Genomic DNA, 23,319 nt, shown 5'->3' on the forward strand with positions numbered 1-23,319 from the left:
CCTTACCCCCCACTTCTCTTTGCCTCTATCTCCAGCTCTACCCCAACTACTGCTTACCCTTAACCCCCTCTACCCCAACTGCTATCTTCTCCCAGCATTGTACCATAATATGGGATGGAACCCAGAAAAAGGGGAATAGGACCCCAATTTTTTAAAGAGAGAGGGGTCCCAAGGACCCACTAATTTTTTTTGCTCACCACGATCACTGACGGGAAATGTGGTTGCTATAAGGGATGACCTCTCTAGCTAGACTCTAGGAGTTTATGTAGATACCTGGGTGTGTCCTAACATAAAGGGACTTTCATTAGCACAAGATATTATATGTACTAAGTTTATTAGTGCATTTGTTTAGAGGATATGAAGCCTTAACCTACAATAGCACACTATAATGCAACATTAAAATCAACATATTATCAATACAATTTTCCCAATTTAGCAATCACTTAAGTACTGTTACTACAACACTAATAAATCCAGGGCCCAGTTCTTCAATACTGTGAGTCTCATGCAGACCCAGAAAGAAAACTAATTCTATAAATGTGCAGAGAAAATGCAGAACCTTAATGTGACTATTACACAGGCGTGGTAATGTGACTATTACACAGGCGTGGTAATGTGACTATTACTCAGGCGTGGTAATTTGACTATTACACAAGTGTGGTAATGTGACTATTACACAGGCGTGGTAATTTGACTATTACACAAGTGTGGTAATGTGACTATTAGACAGGCGTGGTAATGTGACTATTACACAAGTGTGGTAAACATTAACAGTTACAGCTTCTCTTTCATTACATCTCATGGACAGTGCACATCTGGAGGCAGAAGTATTTTATTCACCTCCGGCACATGCACTTTATATTTTTAAACAAATATGTACCTTACAATATATATATATATATATATATATATATATATATATGGTGTGTGTATATGTATTTATATCGCACAGTTTAAAATGTCAGTTTCAAATTGTACCTTTGAACGTTTTAAAATATTTTTCTATCTTATTTTGTTAACACATTCATATTACTGTACATTTATTATATTCCCAACAGATGGATGCAACAGATGGAATATATCACAGGACCATCTAATTATATCTCCAGATTCTGCAATAAAAGATCACATCAGACGAGATTCTCAAGTTCTCCACAGTACAGATATATCATCTCACCCTTCTGATGTGTCATGTTCTCCTGATAACTCAGATATCAGTACATCTATTACAGCTCTTAGAGCAGATAATATATTTCCTAATAATATAGATGCCACATGTTCTACAAAGAGAACAAAGCTTATTGCCCATCAGCCAGCTAATATACATTTGAAGCCATTTTCATGTCCTGAGTGTGGGAAAGGTTTTAGAAACAAATCCCATCTTGTTATACATGAGAGAACTCACACAGGTGAGAAGCCATTTCCATGTTCTGAGTGTGACAAATGTTTTAGAAACAAATCGGCTCTTCATGTACACGAGAGAACTCACACAGGTAAGAGGCCATTTTCATGTCCTGAGTGTGGAAAATGTTTTACACAGAAATCACATCTTGTTATACATGAGAGAACTCACACAGGTGAGAAGCCATTTCCATGCTGTGAGTGTGACAAATGTTTTAGAAACAAATCGGCTCTTCATGTACACGAGAGAACTCACACAGGTGAGAGGCCATTTTCATGTTCTGAGTGTGAGAAATGTTTTACACAGAAATCATATCTTGTTACACATCAGCGAAGTCACACAGGTGAGAAACCATTTCCATGCTCTGAGTGTGGGAGATGTTTTACACTAAAATCAGATCTTGTTAAACATCATAGAATTCATACCGGTGAGAAACCATTTCTATGTCCTGAGTGTGGGAGATGTTTCACAGAGAAATCACATCTTGTTACACATCAGAGAAGTCACACAGGTGAGAAGCCATTTCCATGCTCTGAGTGTGGGAAATGTTTTACACAGAAATCATCTCTTGTTACACATCAGAAAACTCATAGAGGTGAGAAACCATTTTCATGCTCTGATTGAGAGAAATTACATAAGTCAGATCTTGTGGGATAATATTCACACACATTTAATTGGGAAACTTTGAGAGGGAAATATTTTATCTAAAGAGCGAATCTCGTGCATAATATTTTTTTCCAAAGATGGGTTCTTCAATCTCCTCTTCTCACATTTATTTTTGTTATATAAAGGGCTGAGCTGGCATGGTTTGTGCTACTGATCACTTTGTATTGTCTAGGTCCTGTTACTTTCCATCTCACAAGGTAATATCCACTCAATGTCACGTTAGTGTGTATAGTCACTTTGGAATTGTATTCCCCAAAACAACATAAAAGAATGCAGAAGAACATGGACCGTGCTTAAGGGACTTGGGGTAAATTCATAGTGACTTGTAATGGGACATTTGGTCTATATACCTGTTAAACAAGTTCCTGCCATAAGCCTCCTCTGCGCCAGCAATAATAGCCTGTGATACACAACTAGGATGCCAGGTGCCCAGAGCAACGTGAGGTCATAAATGATCAGTGTGATGTCATAGGTTTGTTTTCCAAAAATGAAGAGACTGACAAACACAAATTGTTCTTCGGTTAGTGGCACCATCACCACGACACCATAAGTGTGAGGAATAAGGACTGTCCTATATGTGGGTGTCCCTGGCGCTCTGGGTGTAGTCTCTGTGTATATTTGTGTGTCTATAGGAAGACCGTGCTCCCTTTCCTGAGCACAGAGGATGACGCTATGATATGTACTGATAGTGTAATAAATGCAGTGTAATATCTTGTAGTGTTATTCTTCTTCCTTTTGTATCACTTTATATTTTATGTTTGTTACATTAATGGGCTGTCATCACTCAGGGATAGATGTGTGCTATAGTCTTGTTATATGTATATAGTGTCTATGATGGCGCTAGTAAGGGGATGTGTGTGACATTACTGGTGGGGGTGTGATGTAATAACAGGCATGGCTGGTGCCAAGAGGAAACAATGGAGATCAGACACCAGCACCACTGAGGTTCCTTATTGCTCCTACAGAGGGATACACCTGTGTGTATCACATACAATGCTCTGTGTTTGGCACAATCCATGTAATACATTGTGTGTACAGTCTGTGTAATGTGTACACATCCTCCCAGTTTAGTCATCAAATTGGGTACACATTGTGCCAACGGATCTGCCAACACAGCTGCCGATCAGATAAACTATACACACTTACTGATCAGCCACTAGACATATCGTCCTGATGCCCCAGATGGGAGGGCATTTGAATTTTCCTACCCAGCTGCGATGTCAGTCCCTACAGCAGGTGTATGAGTGGTCAGTGGTCCACCCGTACAGAGAGATGCACCGATATATCTGCTTATATATCTCCCATCTGCACTGCTGCACAGCCAATGCGATATATCTGTGAACAATGTCGCAACATATCGGATGCTCATTTGAACGGCCGATATATCACCCAGTGTGTATCCAGCTTTATTAGGGTGGAGGAAAGTGACTGTAAAGCCTGAACCCCAGATTATTCAGGCCAGAGCTTCTTCCTCATGTACATAATTTGACCCTGGAACCAGTCACAATGCAATTGACAGACACATAGTATAACTTTAGGCAAACTGAGTGATGTACAAACCCCACAAACCATGGCTGATGCCACCACCAGGAGTGACAAAAGGTCACGCTAATAATACTTAGTTGCTACAGATATTTAATCATCTACCTATTTAGGTGGAATCCACTTTTGTTCTATTGTTATGTTATGGCATCCGACTGTAATGTGACTTATATTGTGTTATATTGCACTGCATCTTATGGCATCCGGCTGTAATGTGACATATTGTGTTATATCACTGTGCGTGTTATGGCATCTGGCTGTAATGTGACTTATATTGTGTTATATTGCTCTGCATGTTATGGCATCTGGCTGTAATGTGACTTATATTGTGTTATATTGTGCTGCATGTTATGGCATCTGACTGTAATGTGACATATTGTGTTATATTGCTCTGCATCTTATGGCATCTGGCTGTAATGTGACTTATATTGTGTTATATTGCTCTGCATGTTATGGCATCTGACTGTAATGTGACATATTGTGTTATATTGCTCTGCATGTTATGGCATCTGACTGTAATGTGACATATTGTGTTATATTGCTCTGCATGTTATGGCATCTGGCTGTAATGTGACTTATATTGTGTTATATTGCGCTGCATGTTATGGCATCTGACTGTAATGTGACATATTGGGCGGAATTCAATTGTTTTAATCCCCTATCGCGCCCGACGGAGCTATTCTATTCTTGCTACTGTCGGGCGCGATCAGCTGCCAGCGCTACATTTCAGCTCGCACCCCCTGGGGGATGAGAGCTGAAATGTGCGAAAAGTGACATGTTTGGGCGCCCAAACATCACTTTTCGCGATCGCGCCCAGCACTTTGGTCGGGTTTAGCTGCTTTACGCGGCTAAACCTGACCTCTATGGGCGCGAACAGCGCGAACATCTTGGACAATTGTATAGCGGCCCGCGATCTCCTGTCACTTTAGACGGGAGATGCGGGCCGCGAATACAATTGAATTCCGCCCATTGTGTTATATTGCGCTGCATGTTATGGCATCCGGCTGTAATGTGACTTATATTGTGTTATATTGCTCTGCATGTTATGGCATCTGGCTGTAAATGTGAATTATATTGTGTTATATTGGAAATGTTAGGTGATGAGATACTTTGACCTGTGACCAGCCTTGTGCTCATCTTTTTCTGAAATGTTAATAAAATGCTGTTTAGGTTAAAAAAGATCAGTATAAATATTATTTAGTCTCATTTTTGTAAAAAACCATTAGACACTATATTTATTTAAGCACTTTTTATTGAGCGAATCAAAGTTATATAGAACAAACATAACTCAAAAATACTTAATACACATATAAAACCACGTCGAAAATAAATCAAACCACAATATAGTGATCCATTTTTAAGAAACATATAAAAGCAAAACAACAATCTCAAACCAACGGTGTGGCAAGATGTCCGAAAAAGGAAGTAGTTAAAGAAACTAGAGAAGAAGGGGAGAGAAAGGAAAATGAAAAAAGGACAAAAGGAGAGAGAAAAAAAAAGTAGACAGAGGGGGAGGGGGTGGTCACTCTTCAGAAAACCCAAAAACAAAATAATAGCAAAAAAATAAATAAATATTGTACTGAATGGAGAAGAAGCATTTTGGGAAGTCAGCCAGGGGGACCATATTTTGTTAAAGGATTTTGAGGAGTGACTTATTATAGCATTCATATATTCCACTTTATAAACATACCAAACACGTGTTAAGATTGCCTGCATAGGAGATTCTGCTATTTGACAGGTCACAGCAGAGACAATGTGCCGGAGCAGTTTATTTAGATATCGGGAGAGTTTAGGGAGATTTAAGGGTAGGAGGAAGTATTTAGGGTCAGGAGGAATCGTAATCTCATATACAGGCCTGGCCAACCTGTGGCTCTCCAGCTGTTGTGAAACTACAAGTCCCAGCATACCATCCCACCGAACAGCTGGAAAAGCATGCTAGGACTTGTAGTTTCACAACAGCTGGAGAGCCACAGGTTGGCCAGGCCTGTCATATAGGTTAGAGAGGAGATTGATAACCTCTTGCAATATACCAGCCAGTTTTGGACAGGGCCACCAAATATGCAAAAAGGTGCCCTTGCTCTGTCAACCCCTCCAGCACCTTCAGGAAACAAAGTTTTTAACAGAGATGGTATATATACCACCGATATAGTAATTTATAAATATTTTCCTTAATCTTGACACAGATAGAACTAGATGCGGCATAGTCCCAGATTTTCGTCCAGTCTCCACTATCCATAGTATGTCCAAGGTCTAAGTCTTGTGCTAATTCATGAGAGTCCCGGTTAGGGCCTTCTTCATCTAATAAAGCATAAATATTGGAGATTAGACCTCTGGTAGAGGAGTGTTTCCAACAAATAGACTCAAAATAGGACTGATCGTCAGAGTAGGACTCATTTTAGAATGAAAGTGCCTAATTTGCAGAAAGCATAAGAAATATTTGGAGGGAATCGCCGCTTTTTTTTGAAGTACAGAAAATTTTGGAAAATTAGCATCCGTGGTAATATAATTTAAATAACAAATATTTCCTGATAGCCAGGTGGTAAAGGAGGATTTACACAAACCAGGGGGGAATGCAGGATTATGAAATAAAGGTATCAAATGAGACGGACTTGGGTCTAGTTGAAAGCATTTATTGACTAAGGGCCTGATTCAGAGCCGTTCGCTATTTGCGGTCGTTCGTTCAAAAACAAGGGGTGGCTATTCAAATGATCCGTTCGCAAATTGCAGTCTGTTCACACCTCTAAGTCTGAACGAGCGAGCAAAACATACGCTCGTTTATTTGTTCGAAACGCCCCCTGGCCGCTCGCACCATACGTCATGTCCGCTATTTATTAGATTAATCGAGTACATCGACCAGCGTATGAACTGCTCGCTATTCTTGTGGTTGGTTTTTGCTACCACAATCTTGCGAGCAGTTCTGGCTATAAAATAACCCAGTGACGTGGTCAATGATGCTGCTGTATTAATTATGCACACCCATAAAACGCCCGTTTTGACCTTTAAGCACGCCTGCGTTCGGATCTCCACTCCCCATTTTCAAGCACCTTCCCCTGTTACCACCCACATACGCCTCATTCTGTCACACAAAATAGCAGGCATTCGCTATATTGCGAGCACATGAATTTCGTCCGCACTGACTGGTTCGCGCATGCGTATAACGATCCGTACGCATGGGCAGATGTGCGAACATCGCTCGGAACGAGCGTACTGCCGCTAGCGAGTGGCTCTGAATGAGGGTCTAAATCCCAAACAGCTAACCAAACAGGAAACTACAGGAAGGGAGATTACTGTCCATGGGCGTCGAATCCTGCGAAGCCACAGCAGGGAAGATTCAGTGGCCAGTGCCAGCTCCTCAGCCTCAATGTCCACCCAGACCTTCCTCGCATCAGTATTACACCACTGCACACAATGAGAGAGCTGCATAGTAATATTTCCTGGTCAAGTATACCCAAACCTCAATCCCTAGAAGGAAGCTGAAGTAATTTAAGTCTAATCCGTGGGCATTCATGGTTCCATATAAGTGAAAAGTTTGATGTTGAAGAAATGTAAAAACATACAGAGGAATATATATCAGAAGAGTCTGGAAAAGATACAGGAGCCGAGAAAGAACGCTCATCTTACCTGACTGTATTCTGCCTATCCATGAGATGAAGTAGCTGGACCACTCATGGAGATCAGATTTGATACTGTCTAAAGGCGAGGAAAATTAGCCTGGTATAGCTGGTGATGATGGTGAGTTAGAAAAACACTTAGATATTTGATTTTCTTGTTATGCCAGGTGCATGGCAGCAGGGTTTCTAAAGTATGTGCTGAGAGTACTGCTGTATTTCAGAAAGGAGTGATTTAAGAGATTGGGCTGGTTCAGTGAGGGAAATGAAAACATCATCAGCATATAACGCCATTTTATGTTCTGAAGGGCCTGTACTTATACCACGATAGTCTTATTACATCAGATCCTTGCCGCCAGAGGTTCCATCGCAAGTGAGAGAGGACAACCCTGCCTGGTACCATTAGCAATCCTAAAGTTAGAGGAGCGTTATTAACTGAGACCCGCGACGATGGTGAGCGATAAAGCACCAGGACGCCGTCCAAGAATTTACCAGAGAAGCCCATTTTATCAAGAACTGCATAAACAAAGGGTCAGGAAATGCGACTGAAGGCCTTCTCCACACCAAGCACTAAAATAAGAGGGACGTTTCTGTTTATGAATAGAGTGAATCAAGTCAATAGTCCTTCTAGTGTTGTTCAATGCCTGGTACCCTGGTATAAACCCGACCTGATCAGGATATAGCAGGTATGAAAATAAAGGGGCCAAGCGATTGGCTAAGATTTTAGCATACATTTTCAGGTCAACATTCAATAACGAAATTGGCCTATAGTTAATACATTGTTTCGGATCTTTATCAGGCTTTGGGATCACAATACTGGCCCAGGTTGTTTTAAGAGCAGAGGAGGCGCACTACATGATGTCATTAAATAAGGTGTAAGTAAGGTGTGGAGCAAGTTCTTTTGCAAATAATTACCCGTCAGGACCTGGGGTGACAAAGATTCGCATTGATTTTATAGCAACTATTGTCTCTTTATGTGAAATACGCTCATTGAGTATAATCAGCTGAGAGTCCGATAGGCTAGGTAGAGAGGTGGATGAAAGATATGAGTGACTTCCTCAGTCCCAACAGGAGGAGGAAAGGGAAGAATCCGTAAAATTATAAAGAGAACTATAAAAGGTCTGAAATTCCTCAGCCATTATTTCAGGGTCATAGGTGAAAGAACCAAGTGAATACAATTTGACTATCGCACCTAACGCTTGCCTATGAGTACCTTATTCGCTAATAAAGAATCTGTTTCATCAACCTTATCGTAAAAAAGCACTGACGAAGCTTCTGTAAAGTAAGTGCGGAGCGGTGAGACAAGAGGGTATTTAGTTGACCTCAGATTCTCTTTTTGGGAATGTACTGAGGTGCTAGGGGATAGTTTGTGTTGAGCCAGTAATGTGGATATTTGTGACTCCAGGAGTTGAATCATCTGTGTTGCTGCTTTCCTAACAGCTGAGGTTTTAGCAATGAGAAGACCTCGTATAGTAGCCTTATGGGCTTCCCAGAGGATCCTGGAGGAAATGCCAGGAGAGGAATTCTTGAAATAATGGACTGTTGCTAACTTAATTTCTTGTAAAGCAGAGGGGTGCTGTAGAAGGGAATAATCTAAGCACCAATTGCATTATCTAAGAGCAGAACAATATATATCTAAAAGAATACAAACAGCTGCATGGTCTGTCCAGGAGAGTGGGGTAATGCCTGCATCTAAAACCAAGCGAGTAATAGAGGAGGAGACATGGATCATATCAAATCTTGAGTAATGCTGATGTGGAGCCGAGAAATGGGTATAATCATTAGACTGAAGATATTTAAAATGCCAGGAGTAGCAGAGACCATAATGTTTAAGGGAAGAAATGAGAGTACGGAATGCCCTGGGGAGTGATGTTCCCGAAGTGCGGGCAGGGGGATTAGTTTTATCTACAAAGGGTCAATAATAGCATTCAAATCCCCACCCATAATTATGCGTCCCTGCGCCTCTCTACCAATATGCCAAAATAAAGAATAAACAAATTGGGGATGATCTTGGTTGGGAGCATAAACTGAAACTAAGGTGAGGGTCTCAGCGTGAAGGGTGCCAATCACCACGAGGAAATGTCCCTCTGGGTCTATTACAGTTTTGGTGTGAACTAATGGAAGCTTACGATAGATTAAAATGGCAATCCCTTGTTTTTTTACAAGTTGCTAGAGCAAAGAAGGTCAGAGAAAACCACCTACATCGGGGCTGGGAATGCATACCTGTAAGGTGCATCTCTTGCAGGAAGGCAATATGTACGTTTCTTTGGAGAATTCAGTCCATTCACATTAATAGATAGCAATTTAAGTGAAAGAGAAAAAATGTGAGAATATGCAGCACACATAACACAAATAAATATGAGAAATCACATAGTGGGTCTATAGAGAACCACAAAAAAAAAAAGAAAAAAATACAAGGGGAAAACATAGAAATGCCACAAAAAAAGTGGAAAAGAAAATATAAAAAATCATAGAACTCATATGGGTAAGTACCCTGAATAAATGGGTCCCAAATCAAGACCCCAACAGAAATAATCCACATAATAATGAATACAAATATTGAAGGGAGCATTGGGGCAGTGGCAGGACTGTCTAACATGGCCGAATCTGCCTGAACCCTCATGCAGAATTGGTAATAACTGAAACATACAAACAATCCCTGAAATACAGGAATAATATACCTGGGTCATAATGAAAAAAAAAGGGGGTAAAGGAATGGAAAAGGGAAGGGAAGTAGGAGAGGGGAGACTAAGGGAAAAACAGGGAGGAGGGAAAGGAGAAGGGTAGGGAGGGGAAGGGAGGTAGGAGAGGGGAGACTAAGGGAAGAACAGGGAGGAGGGGAAGGGAGGTAGGAGAAGGGAGACTAAGGGAAAAACAGAAGAGTAAGGAGGGGAAGGGAGAGAGGAGAGACTAAGGGAAAAACAGGGAGGAGGGAAAGGAGAAGGGAAGGGAGGTAGGAGAGGGAAGACTAAGGGAAAAACAGGGAGGAGGGAAAGGAGAAGGGTAGGGATAGGAAGGGAGGTAGGAGACAGGGAGACTAAGGGAAAAACAGGGCGGAGGGTAAGGAGAAGGATAGGGTGGGAAAGGGATGTAGAAGAGGGGAGACTAAGGGAAAAACAGGGAGGAAGGAAAGGAGAAGGGTATGGAGGGGAAAAGGTAGTAGGAGAAAAGGAAACCTAGGGAAAACCATGGAGGTAAAAAGAGAAAAAACATAACATATCAAAACATAACCATTGGTTAGAAGAAAACACAATATCAAAACCTTACAGCATATGAACAAAATAATGTCAAAGGTTATAAAGGATCAAGATGGGGGAGTTGTTATGTTTCCCATCAAACAACAACATTAAACCCCTATATAGAAGAAGCATGTAAAGAACAATAATGCAGGTAATTCAAGTGGGGTCACAGTCCTCGGAATGATGACGAGATATCTTGGTCCACTTTGGTGAAGGGAGCATAGAGCGCTATGACTTGGGAGGTAGTATGGCAGTCACCGGAGTGAAGGTCAGCATTGGAAGTAGGCACAGCGTGGCCAGTAGTTCTTGACCTTGGATGAGGGTTTTGACATTATGGACAGAGTTGTTCGCTGAAACCTAAAGCATAAAGGGGAATCCCCATCTATACCAGATTTGATGCTGTCACAGAATCTTAGTGACCGGCTAGAGGTCCAATTGTTTTTGAATAGTGGAGGGGGCCAAGCCCTGAAAAACTTGTAACTGCATATCTTGGAAAGGAATCACTGCAGAGTCATGAATGGATAACAGGATCCATTCCTTTGCCCGAAAATAGTGCAGACGGACTATGACATCCCTAGGTGGCTGAGATGGAGAAGATTTTGATTGGAGCAAACTGTGGGCTCTATCACATAAACAATCCTCATCCATGAGATCTGGCACTATATGTCGCAAGAAGGCCTTCAGAAACGATGATAGGGAGGAGCCAAGGACCGGCTCTGCTATATTACGAATGCGTAATTGATACAACAAGGCAGATTCTCTTGGCCCTCCCGTCTTTCCTTGAGAGCTTCAACTTCATCATGAAGTCCAGAAAGTTCTTTATCAAGGCGTTGTTGGGAGCGACATAAATTATCTGACTTGGATTCCAAGGCATCCGTTCTATTGCCAAAGGATGTTAGTTCCGATTTAAAATCCGTTACAGTTGTAGATAATTTTTTCTGTAAAGAAGATTGAAAAACTTCCAGCAAACTCGTCATCACTTTGGGGGTCAATGCCCATATCTGACGAGCATGAGGAGGAGGGGGATTTTGGGTGCAATGCTTGATTCTGTGAGCTCTTGAATTTAGGTCTGAAATTCGCAGAAGCTGGTGGAGGATATTTATTCCATGACATGGTGAGATAGTAGGTATAGAGAAAACAATAGACACAGATATCAAGGAAAAGACAGGGTTCTACAATAGTGATCCAGGCAGGTTGAATGGCGTTATTAGTTGTGCGTCCTCAGCTCAACACACAGAGCCTCGAGCACCATAAAAGGATTATCAGAGGCCAGGAGATATCAAATAACAGATGCAAGATCACTTATAAAAAAACCTGCAAACAGTGTTAAATATAAAAAAAAGGAAATAAATCTTCACAACTGTAGTTCTGGCAGAGATCAGGTGAGAACTGTGGCAGAAGGTAAGAGCCAGTTGGAAGGAAACAGTCTACTGCTATAGCCTCACAGTAACACGCACAAATCAGGACCAGATATATATGAAAATTAAGCTAATCATGGTGAAGCTATCATCAATAACCACAAGGGGGTGCCAAAGTATCAGATATAGTACATAGTTTGCAGAGCGATTGTAAAAATATCAGGCATGAATTATTAAATATGTGGATTAAGATATATACTAATAAATATGCAGGTCACCCACAAAAATAGTGGTAGAGGGGCTCAACAGAACTTAATCCTACCAATCCCACAACCAAAACAATGGAAGGTATGGGAGAGTAATGCAGCAGATGGAGATGAAAGTATATGGGGAGATAAAATGGAGTCTACCCGCAGGGACTCACCACCCTCCGGTTCCACCACCAGGCACTCCAAGCTGTCACACAGGTGGGGGCGCCACCCATGGTCCAGCCAGTAGCCAAGGTGCCGCTGGTGACCACCTGGCTTTGCAGTAGATGGCTGCAGAAAACGGTAGGAGGGAGGGTTAAGATGGCCACCGCAAGGTGGAAGATCTAGTCGGACAGCATCTCTTCAGGCCCTGGGGTAATGAACACAGGCTCTGGCGAGGTAGTGGGGGCTGTATAGCCAGCAGGGTCCCACAGTCAGGATGCCACCTGGGGGATCTACAATGAGGGCTCCATCGAGCTGCTGCAGTTCAGGTGGCCCCGATCATGTGCCCCTGGAGGTCTGCTGTGGCTGCCTGCACAAATCTGGTCCCTGGATCAGGAGGGGGCAGCAGACTGCAACCTGCAGGAATGCCTAGAGTACTCCCTGGCTCCGCAACCGTGAATGCCAGTGTAAGGTGTAGGGTGTAAGTATCTGGGGGGTGCTGATATCCCCGAGTAGCTGCAGAGAAAGCTTGTTATCGTCAGGCTAGGCAGGAGCTCAGGGGACAACCGACTGCATCCATTGCTAGCTAGGCCACGGCCCTCATCAGACACTATATTATACATGGTAAGTTACTAGCCACTTCTTGCTATATTTCTAGACTTAGCGCAGTGTGTACTATGTCATTAGATGCCTAATAGGTGCCACAATTATCAGGCCAAACCAATGAGAAGACAGTTTATATTAGTCTCATATAGAGATATCAGAAAGACTGGATAATATCAAATTGTCCTTAGAATGATTTTGGCTGGCAATGTACCATGCATGCATTGTAACTAATCTACTGACACCTTTCATCACTGCATGCATTGTAACTAATCTACTGCCACCTTTCATCACTGCATACATTGTAACTAATCTTACTGACACCTTTCATTACTGCATACATTGTAACTAATCTTACTGACACCTTTCATCACTGCATACATTGTAACTAATCTACTGACACCTTTCATCACTGCATGCATTGTAACTAATCTACTGCCACCTTTCATCACTGCATACATTGTAACTAATCTTACTGACACCTTTCATTACTGCATACATTGTAACTAATCTTACTGACACCTTTCATCACTGCATACATTGTAACTAATCTACTGACACCTTTCATCACTGCATGCATTGTAACTAATCTACTGCCACCTTTCATCACTGCATACATTGTAACTAATCTTACTGACACCTTTCATTACTGCATACATTGTAACTAATCTTACTGACACCTTTCATCACTGCATACATTGTAACTAACCTTACTGACACCTTTCATCACTGCATACATTGTAACTAACCTTACTGACACCTCTCATTACTGCATACATTGTAACTAATCTTACTGACACCTTTCATCACTGCATACATTGTAACTAATCTTACTGACACCTTTCATCACTGCATGCATTGTAACTAACCTTACTGACACCTTTCATCACTGCATACATTGTAACTAATCTTACTGACACCTTTCATCACTGCATACATTGTAACTAATCTTACTGACACATTTTATCACTGCATACATTGTAACTAACCTTACTGACACCTTTCATCACTGCATGCATTGTAACTAACCTTACTGACACCTTTAATCACTGCATACATTGTAACTAATCTTACTGACACATTTCATCACTGCATACATTGTAACTAACCTTACTGACACCTCTCATCACTGCATACATTGTAACTAATCTTACTGACCCCTTTCATCACTGCATACATTGTAACTAATCTTACTGACACCTTTCATCACTGCATACATTGTAACTAATCTTACTGACACCTCTCATTACTGCATACATTGTAACTAATCTTACTGACACTTTTCATCACTGCATACATTGTAACTAATCTTACTGACACCTTTCATCACTGCATACATTGTAACTAATCTTACTGACACCTTTCATCACTGCATACATTGTAACTAATCTTACTGACACCTTTTATCACTGCATACATTGTAACTAATCTTACTGACACCTTTTATCACTGCATACATTGTAATTAACCTTACTGACACCTTTCATCACTGCATGCATTGTAACTAACCTTACTGACACATTTCATCACTGCATACATTGTAACTAACCTTACTGACACCTCTCATCACTGCATACATTGTAACTAACCTTACTGACACCTCTCATTACTGCATACATTGTAACTAACCTTACTGACACCTTTCATCACTGCATACATTGTAACTAATCTTACTGACACCTTTCATCACTGCATACATTGTAACTAATCTTACTGACACCTCTCATTACTGCATACATTGTAACTAATCTTACTGACACCTTTCATCACTGCATACATTGTAACTAATCTTACTGACACCTTTCATCACTGCATACATTGTAACTAATCTTACTGACACCTCTCATCACTGCATACATTGTAACTAATCTTACTGACACCTCTCATTACTGCATACATTGTAACTAACCTTACTGACACCTTTCATCACTGCATACATTGTAACTAACCTTACTGACACCTTTCATCACTGCATACATTGTAACTAATCTTACTGACACCTTTCATCACTGCATACATTGTAACTAATCTTACTGACACCTTTCATCACTGCATACATTGTAACTAATCTTACTGACACCTTTCATCACTGCATACATTGTAACTAATCTTACTGACACCTCTCATTACTGCATACATTGTAACTAATCTTACTGACACCTTTCATCACTGCATATATTGTAACTAATCTTACTGACACCTCTCATTACTGCATACATTGTAACTAATCTTACTGACACCTTTCATCACTGCATACATTGTAAATAATCTTACTGACACCTTTCATCACTGCATACATAGTAACTAATCTACTGACACCTTTCATCACTGCATACATTGTAACTAATCTACTGACACCTTTCATCACTGCATACATTGTAACTAATCTTACTGACACCTTTCATCACTGCATACATTGTAACTAATCTTACTGACACCTTTCATCACTGCATACATTGTAACTAATCTACTGACACCTTTCATCACTGCATACATTGTAACTAATCTACTGACACCTTTCATCACTGCATACATTGTAACTAATCTTACTGACACCTTTCATCACTGCATACATTGTAACTAATCTACTGACACCTTTCATCACTGCATACATTGTAACTAATCTTACTGACACCTTTCATCACTGCATACATTGTAACTAATCTACTGACACCTTTCATCACTGCATACATTGTAACTAATCTACTGACACCTTTCATCACTGCATACATTGTAACTAATCTTACTGACACCTTTCATCACTGCATACATTGTAACTAATCTTACTGACACATTTCATCACTGCATACAGTGTAACTAATCTACTGACACCTTTCATCACTGCATACATTGTTCTATATAATAAATGTTATATTACTATCGCATCTGACTGAAAGGATATTGTAATTCTATTGTAAAGTACCTTATTAAATATAAATATCTTTGATAAGCAACTGCCAACCTGCTCTACTTCTCACACACTAAGAGGAAGACACAGGAGATTATTGGTTAGTGAGTGACTTTATCATCATCCATTTCTCAGCATATGTCTTATTAGTGTACAGGTAAGAGCTGTGATAGAGAAGGTCCTCCATCCCCCGCTCTCACCATTGTGCAGCTCTTACAGACTAGAAGAAGTAACCTGGTAACAGGTCAGTCACTGACCACTCACTGCCGGCTTCCTCCTGTCACTGCCTGAGGACTTCTGGTGACAGAAAGTCAGGGCATGTATAATGAGGGTGGTGTGATAAGTGCACAGGTAAGAGCTGTGATAGAGAAGCTCCTCCATCCCCCGCTCTCACCATTGTGCAGCTCTTACAGACTAGAAGAAGTAACCTGGTAACAGGTCAGTCACTGACTGCTCACTGCCGGCTTCCTCCTGTCACTGCCTGAGGACTTCTGGTGACAGAAAGTCAGGGCATGTATAATGAGGGTGGTGTGATAAGTGCACAGGTAAGAGCTGTGATAGAGAAGCTCCTCCATCCCCCGCTCTCACCATTGTGCAGCTCTTACAGACTAGAAGAAGTAACCTGGCAACAGGTCAGTCACTGACTGCTCACTGCCGGCTTCCTCCTGTCACTGCCTGAGGACTTCTGGTGACAGAAAGTCAGGGCATGTATAATGAGGGTGGTGTGATAAGTGTACAGGTAAGAGCTGTGATAGAGAAGCTCCTCCATCCCCCGCTCTCACCATTGTGCAGCTCTTACAGACTAGAAGAAGTAACCTGGTAACAGGTCAGTCACTGACCGATCACTGCCGGCTTCCTCCTGTCACTGCCTGAGGATTTCTGGTGACAGAAAGTCAGGGGATGTATAATGAGGGTGGTCTGATAAGTGCACAGGTAAGAGCTGTGATAGAGAAACTCTTCAGCGATGCTCTTTGACTTATACATGGTGTTTGGAAAATAGTAAAAAATGAGTTAAAACATAACCATAATATTTTTTCTAAATTTTTTCCTATACAGACTCCCACCCAAGACCCTGATTTGTCCACAACTCCTGACATCAATCTGATCAGGGACAGCAAGGTGGATACATCATCCCCATGCCCACGGACCATTGAACCCCCCCCCCAACATCTTCCGCACCTCCCCAAAGAAAAAAAAATGGCAGGGGAAAAAGCAGCAGCAACAGCAACCCACCGAGCCAGAGGACATATTCCTGCAGCAGGCGTAATGAATCCTCCAAAGAAAACCAGACCATATTGATGACTTTACGTCACATATAAATAGCGCAATGCGCCAAATGATAGGACAAAGACAAAGGGAGTTCCAGCGGCTGGTCTATGAGCTGCTGATTAGGCCTCTAACTTCTAATCTGCATATTTCTACATATATAGCAGACCCTCTTATGTGCTCACCTGCCCAATCCACCTCTCTGGGCCCCCCCAGCCCAGTTGGAGGTTACTCTCCCACCCAGTACCCCATCCACAAGCCAGGCTATTTACACTGCTATGCTGGAGGCAGAAGATGATTTGCCCCATTTTTTGAAGATGTATTTTTTGTATTATTGTTGCCTGTACTATCACCAAATGTTATCACTCCCAATAGCTACTGTATGCTCTACGGTGGTGATGACCATGATTGGACAAGGTCACTACACGCATGGAGCAAGTACAGATTGCTGGAAGCCGTGGCCACAATTTGTACTTGTGCCATGTGTGTATTGGTCTGTTCAATCTGGCATCTGACCAACCATATACCATACAGCAGCCTGGCTATTGGGACTGATAACATTTGGTGATAATGCTGATTTCTGCATTTTATATGCATGCTTTAAAATTTATATATAAAACCCCCCAAAAATCTTATGTATTACTGTGCAGTGTTGTTGGCACAGTGTTGTTGGCGCAGTGTTATTGGTACAGTGTTGTTGGTGCAGCCTTATTGGCTGACAATATTGGTATTTAAAGAGTGAAAAAAAAAAAAGATTCTTTTGTTCTATCATAAGAAACAAATGTGTACTTTTTTTTTTTTCTTACCTTACAATACTGGTACAGCAGCACTTTAATAATAGCCTTGCAGGTCTCCGGGATGATGATGCCCAAGGACTCAGGGGAGATGAGGGGCCCAAACTTCAGGTCTTCCAGTGACCTTCTTGTAGCCAGGTACCTCAGGGTAGCCACCAGTTTCTCTTCAGAAGGGATTGTCCTCCGCAGTCTTGTGTCCTGCCTTCCGATGTGGGGGGTCACCATACTCAGCAACTCCTGGAAGGTGTCATCATCCATGCACAGGTAGATGCGGTAGTCCGTGTTCGCTTTGATCTCCATCAGCAGGGGCATGTGAGAGCGAGTATCCCTTTGCAGCAGCCACTCCTTGGTTCAGCATGTTCTCCTCCTTTTTGAGTGGTCCTTTCCTTCATCACCTTGACCCCAGCATAGGCGACCAACACTCTATACCAATAGGGATCCATCAGCACAAAATTCAGGAACAGGATAGAATGCAGGTAGCACACACTTGCAGGTAGAACACACTTTGCAAAGGTAAGCCAAATACAGAGCAGAGCACAGTAGCAATGTACAGGGCTCAGCAGGTATACACCTAGCCTCACTAGTACCAGAGCAGAATGTGCACAGAGTTAAAATGGTGCCTGCTTTTTATACCCCCTAGCTAGCCCCACCCATTTTAAAAATTTTCAACCAATCGTGAGGATCCTCGTGTGTTGTTTGGTAAGCTCATGATTTATCGTGTACGATTTCACGATTTGGACATCGCACATGATGCGCGATCGTGTATCCAATTGGTGGCTTTTTACACCAAATCGTGCCCACGACTGCCGGGGAGCTCCTGGGGAGAGTTCATGGGAAATCATACACAATGTCGGATCGTGAGCACATCGCCAATTGTGTAGGCACCTTAAGTGTGCCTGGAGGCCAGTGTCCATACCTACAGGAGGCAGGGAGGACTCAACAAAGCTGTTATATTTTCAGACTAACTGCCTGTATGTTAGGGGTCAAGCGGTGAGGTAGTTCCCTGAATTATATATATATATATATATATATATATATACTGTGTGTATATATATATATACTGTATATATATATATATATATATATATATTCCATAGACAAAAAACCTTATGGTTTCATATGTTCCATTAAGGTTGCTTGGACATGATCTGAAAATTCACAAAACCTATTGATTTTCTGCCACTCAAACTTCAAAAAGCAATGAAATTGCGATCATTAAGGCTGACGCCTTAATGGACGTGAACCTTGTGCAATACAGATTAGGTATGCCATCACACCCTGTGGTTAATGGCAGATTCAGCACTCACAGAATGAGATTGCTGTCACTCACAAAATGGTGGAGCTGCTAATTCACAGAAATGTGTGCTCATGAAATACACACATGCAGTCTATGCAACTGAGGAATTTGTATTTTTGCTCATGCATCGCACTACCCGTGTGCGAACCAGTCACTGCGGTCCAGTAAGTGAGTTTGCAGTGTGTACGCATTCCCTCCTGAACATGACTGACAGGAAGTGCCATTTGGCCAGTGGTCAGAAACGCAAGGTGTCTGTGCATTTGAGCGCCATTACGGGAGCATGTATAATTAAGACCATGCGGCCAGAGGTCTAGTTGCACCCAGGGATGCGTTCATTAGCATATTATCGCAGTGGCTGGGTGCGTGCAATTTCTCTGTAGCATTCCTTGCTGAATCAGGCCCTCAGTTAGAACATCTGTTACTATCAATAACAGCCCCCATTGTTCACAATAATTTTACTTTAATAAAGGGAAGGCCGCTCAGCTTAGTTGGAGTTTCAAAGTCCAAAAGATTTATTTGCACAAAGAAATACAAATAGGGTACCGCCCCTTACACTGCGCATGTGCGGCTGGCACCAACACAAACCTTCAGTTCTCAATGCACTGACTTCCAAAGGTCACTGCAGTACAATTTATAGGTTCACATTCAAATAGTCCTTAGGGAATAACATCATTGGGTACAGAGGGCGTGGCTTGGTTTTGCATGCAGTGACAGCGTTTTTCTGCGGCTCCCATGATTTCTCATGATTTTATCTTGTTTCCCTGGTGATCTATCTTACCTGCTGGTGCGGGTATGTCTCCTGAGGTCTCTGGTGTGTCGTGTGGGGGTCTCCGGTGCCTCGCAGTGGGCGAATCTGCGACGGAGCATCCTGAGACTGTAGCGGTGTCTGCTCTCCTGTCAGTGAGCGCTCCTGACCACTGTGAGATGCTGCCTTGCGGCTGAACTTTGCCTCCTTCTGCTGCTGTTGTGGTCCTTCCGCGGCGCTCCACTCTGCAATCATTGGCGCTGGGTGTCTGTTCCCCACTAACGCTCCTCTGCTGGGTCTCTGGTGTGGTGAGTCACCTTGCAGCCGCCATCTTAGATCCTGGAGCCTCCCGTGCTATGCTCCTCCATTACACTTCTCCTGTTGCCTACATTATAGGAGTGTATCTGCATAACCTGTACTGCTCTCTGGATGAAGCTGCTTGCCTGCAGTGCTCCTTATTGTCGGTGACCTATACAATACTGCTCTGATTGGGTTCACCTGCTGGATCCTGTAAAGTGGGACATATTGAATTCCTATTAGCTGTGCTGCAGCCTGTTGGCACTAAGTGTTTATCTGTAAATTGCTGGTTCTCATAGTGCTTCTATTGCACTATATTACGTGTGGAGTGTCCTCATATTATTTGTACCAACATGGGTAAAACTGGCAATACCACTGGGGCTGCTGGCAGACTGGAGAAGTATGCAAGAACATCTCAGGTACCTCTATCATCTAATCAAGTTGCGGCTGCCCCCCCCTCCGCCTCTTGAGGGTGATGCTGATCATAGTGGTGCATCTCATTCTACACAACAAATTTTACAGGCCATCTCCACCTCTGAACAAAGAGTCACTGATAAAATTGGTCAAGTTCAAGTTGATGTGTCCTTGCTTCACCAGGATTTCCTAAAAATAAGGGATAGAGTGGGTGAAGCAGAGCACCGCATTTCGGACTTGGAATATGTCACCTCTCCTTTAAAGCATAAGGTTGAAGATTTGTCTTCTCAGGTGGTGTCCACTCAAGCTAAACTGTCTGATGTTGAGGGTCAGCTTAGACACAACAATATCTGTCTTGTTGGGCTTCCTGAGCAGTTGGAAGGCTTTACCCCTGAGAAATTTCTTGAGGACTGGCTAATTCATCTATTTACTTGGGAAGTCTTTGGTCCCCAATTTGCTGTGGAGCATGTCCATAGGCTCCCCTCTAGACCTGCTCCACCTGGAGCTCCTGCTAGAACCTTCATTGCTCATCTGTTACACTTTAAAGATCGGGGCACTGTTCTTCGTTTGGCCCGTGCCAAGGGTCCGCTGCAGTATGAGAACCATTCTGTTTCAATGTTCCCTGATTTCGCATTGGAGGTGCAGAAGAATCGATCGCAGTTCTTGCAAGTCAAACGCAAACTTCGGGACAGTAATATCCAGTATTCCATTTTATATCCTGCAAGATTGCGAGATTGCATTTTTTTGCTACTACCATGATGCGGAGGTTTGGTTGGAAAGGCAGCCCCGTGCTCCTAGTTGAAATTTTTCTGCCTCAAATTATTTGAATCCTTCAATTTAGGCATTTGCCCTTTACACTGATACAGGTCTCTATAGCAATTTTTGCAATTTCTTTTGTTTTTACTATTTGCTATTTTATTGGGTATATTTTGTGTTTGATCACTATAGTATGTTGGTCTATATAGTACTGTATTGCATATAATGTATAGTACCTTAAATCAGTTTACATCCTCTGTTTTTGATGTAAGATTTATAAATGATTGTTCCACCAGGGGACCAGTTCTAATTATTTTTGAGGGAGTTTCCTGCTGGATATAGTTATAGGAATTTATTTTCATTGGAGTCGGTGTTGGGTATTATTATCATGATGGGTGTTTTTTCAGGACTACTTATTAATTGGGATAAGTCTAGTTTATTCCCCATGTCAGGCCGTATCCCGGAACGAGAGCAGTTGTCTTGCCCCTTGCAGTGGACCGTAAGATTTAAATATCTGGGTGTGTGGATTATGCCACTGGCTTCGGACTATATGTCGCAAAATATTGATCCTATAACAGCTCATTTTAAAGCGAAGGTCCATGTTTGGAAAAAATTGCCTTTGTCGGTTCTAGGACCAATAAATCTGTTTAAAATGTCTATTCAACCCAAGTATCTATATAACCTGCAACATTCCCCAGTTTATGTTCCCAAGAGGGTGTTTTCTGCTATTGATAGTATACTCTCCTCTTTTATACGGGGTCATGGGTCTGCTAGAATATCCATTAAAGCCCTTTATAGATCTAGGGCTTCTGGGGGGCTGGCTCTTCCTAATCTTCGGTTCTACCACATAGCTGCTCAGTTAGATCATTTATCTGATTGGGTGTCTGGTTCCGCTGGTACAATGTTACTGGGCTTCCTGGCTGAACGGGTGGGATCTTCATTACCCCTTTATTGTTTTTACTTTCTGGTATGTCTGCTTCTGGGTTACCCCCTTTACTTTGTCAGGCTCTGTTAATTTGTCGTTACGCTCATACCCTTTTTGACTGGTCTGATAAGGATACTGATTCCCCTCTCTGGTTTAATAGGTCTTATCCTGAACTACTTAAATTATCATCGGATAATATATGGCTCCTGAAGTGTGTTAGGACTCTAGGTCAAGTGTATGAGGGTGCAAACTTCAAATCGTTTCAGCAGCTACAAATTGACTTTAATATTCCTAATATAGCATTTTTTCGGTACTTGCAATTACGACATGCTTTACATACACAATTTGCCTGTGCTTCTCCTGTACTCTCCCCATCTCCTGTTAAGTCCATAGTATAGGGTGTCTTCTATCTATGCAGTTCTCAATGATAGAATATTTCCAGAATTGCTTATGCCCCTTAGGGTAAAATTTGAAACAGATTTGGGCCAACTCTCTGATGAACATTGGTCTCAAATATTAAGTTCAATTAAATACACTACACCCTGTGTTAGGTATCAATAGGTAAATTTTTATGTCCTGCATTGAGTATTTCGTACACCTGTTTTTTTGCACCATGCTGGTTTTAGGGATGATTCTGTCCTAGATGTAGGGAGGAGAATGCTGGTTTCTGGCACCTGCTATGGGAATGTCCACTAGTTCATATATTTTGGGATCATGTTTGGAGGGACATCTTGGTAACGGACCCCTCTCTACCGAGCTTCAGCCCTGAATTTGCTTGTTCAGACTTGACCTGGAGGAAACACATTCCCTGATATTATACCGTTATGTTATGTGTCTTTCTAAACTGGCCAAGGTAATTGTAGCCCGAAGGTGGTTTGCATTTGACCCTCCTGATATGCTTAATTGGAGAATCTTGGTGGGTGATGTGATTAGTCACGGAAAGCATATGTTCAAAACCCGTAATACTATGTCTAAATTTCCCTTTTTCCATTTTGGGTGGGATGTGTGTGCCTGGCCTCGGGCAATGATAATCGACTTACCCAAATATATCGTGCTTTCCTTGATATAAGCATATCTATGTTCTTTAAT

General features: G+C 42.0%; 2 protein-coding genes across 2 annotated transcripts in view; one reads left to right on the top strand and one right to left on the bottom strand.

The window, feature by feature from the left end:
- The window catches only part of LOC148504720 (uncharacterized), an 84,117-nt gene extending 81,016 nt beyond the window's left edge, over nt 1-3,101 (top strand). Inside the window, exon 9 of the mRNA XM_088448584.1 lies at nt 1,362-3,101. Within this exon, the coding sequence (XP_088304710.1) occupies nt 1,362-2,026 (665 nt within the window). The 3' untranslated portion in view covers nt 2,027-3,101. The remainder of the gene's footprint in view (nt 1-1,361) is intronic.
- The window catches only part of LOC148504721 (uncharacterized), a 65,586-nt gene that overhangs the window by 32,720 nt on the left and 9,547 nt on the right, over nt 1-23,319 (bottom strand). The window lies entirely within an intron of this gene.

The sequence above is a fragment of the Taudactylus pleione genome, unplaced genomic scaffold, assembly GCF_031769625.1.
Source record: "Taudactylus pleione unplaced genomic scaffold, aTauple2 ptg000459l, whole genome shotgun sequence".
Lineage (NCBI taxonomy): Eukaryota > Metazoa > Chordata > Amphibia > Anura > Myobatrachidae > Taudactylus > Taudactylus pleione.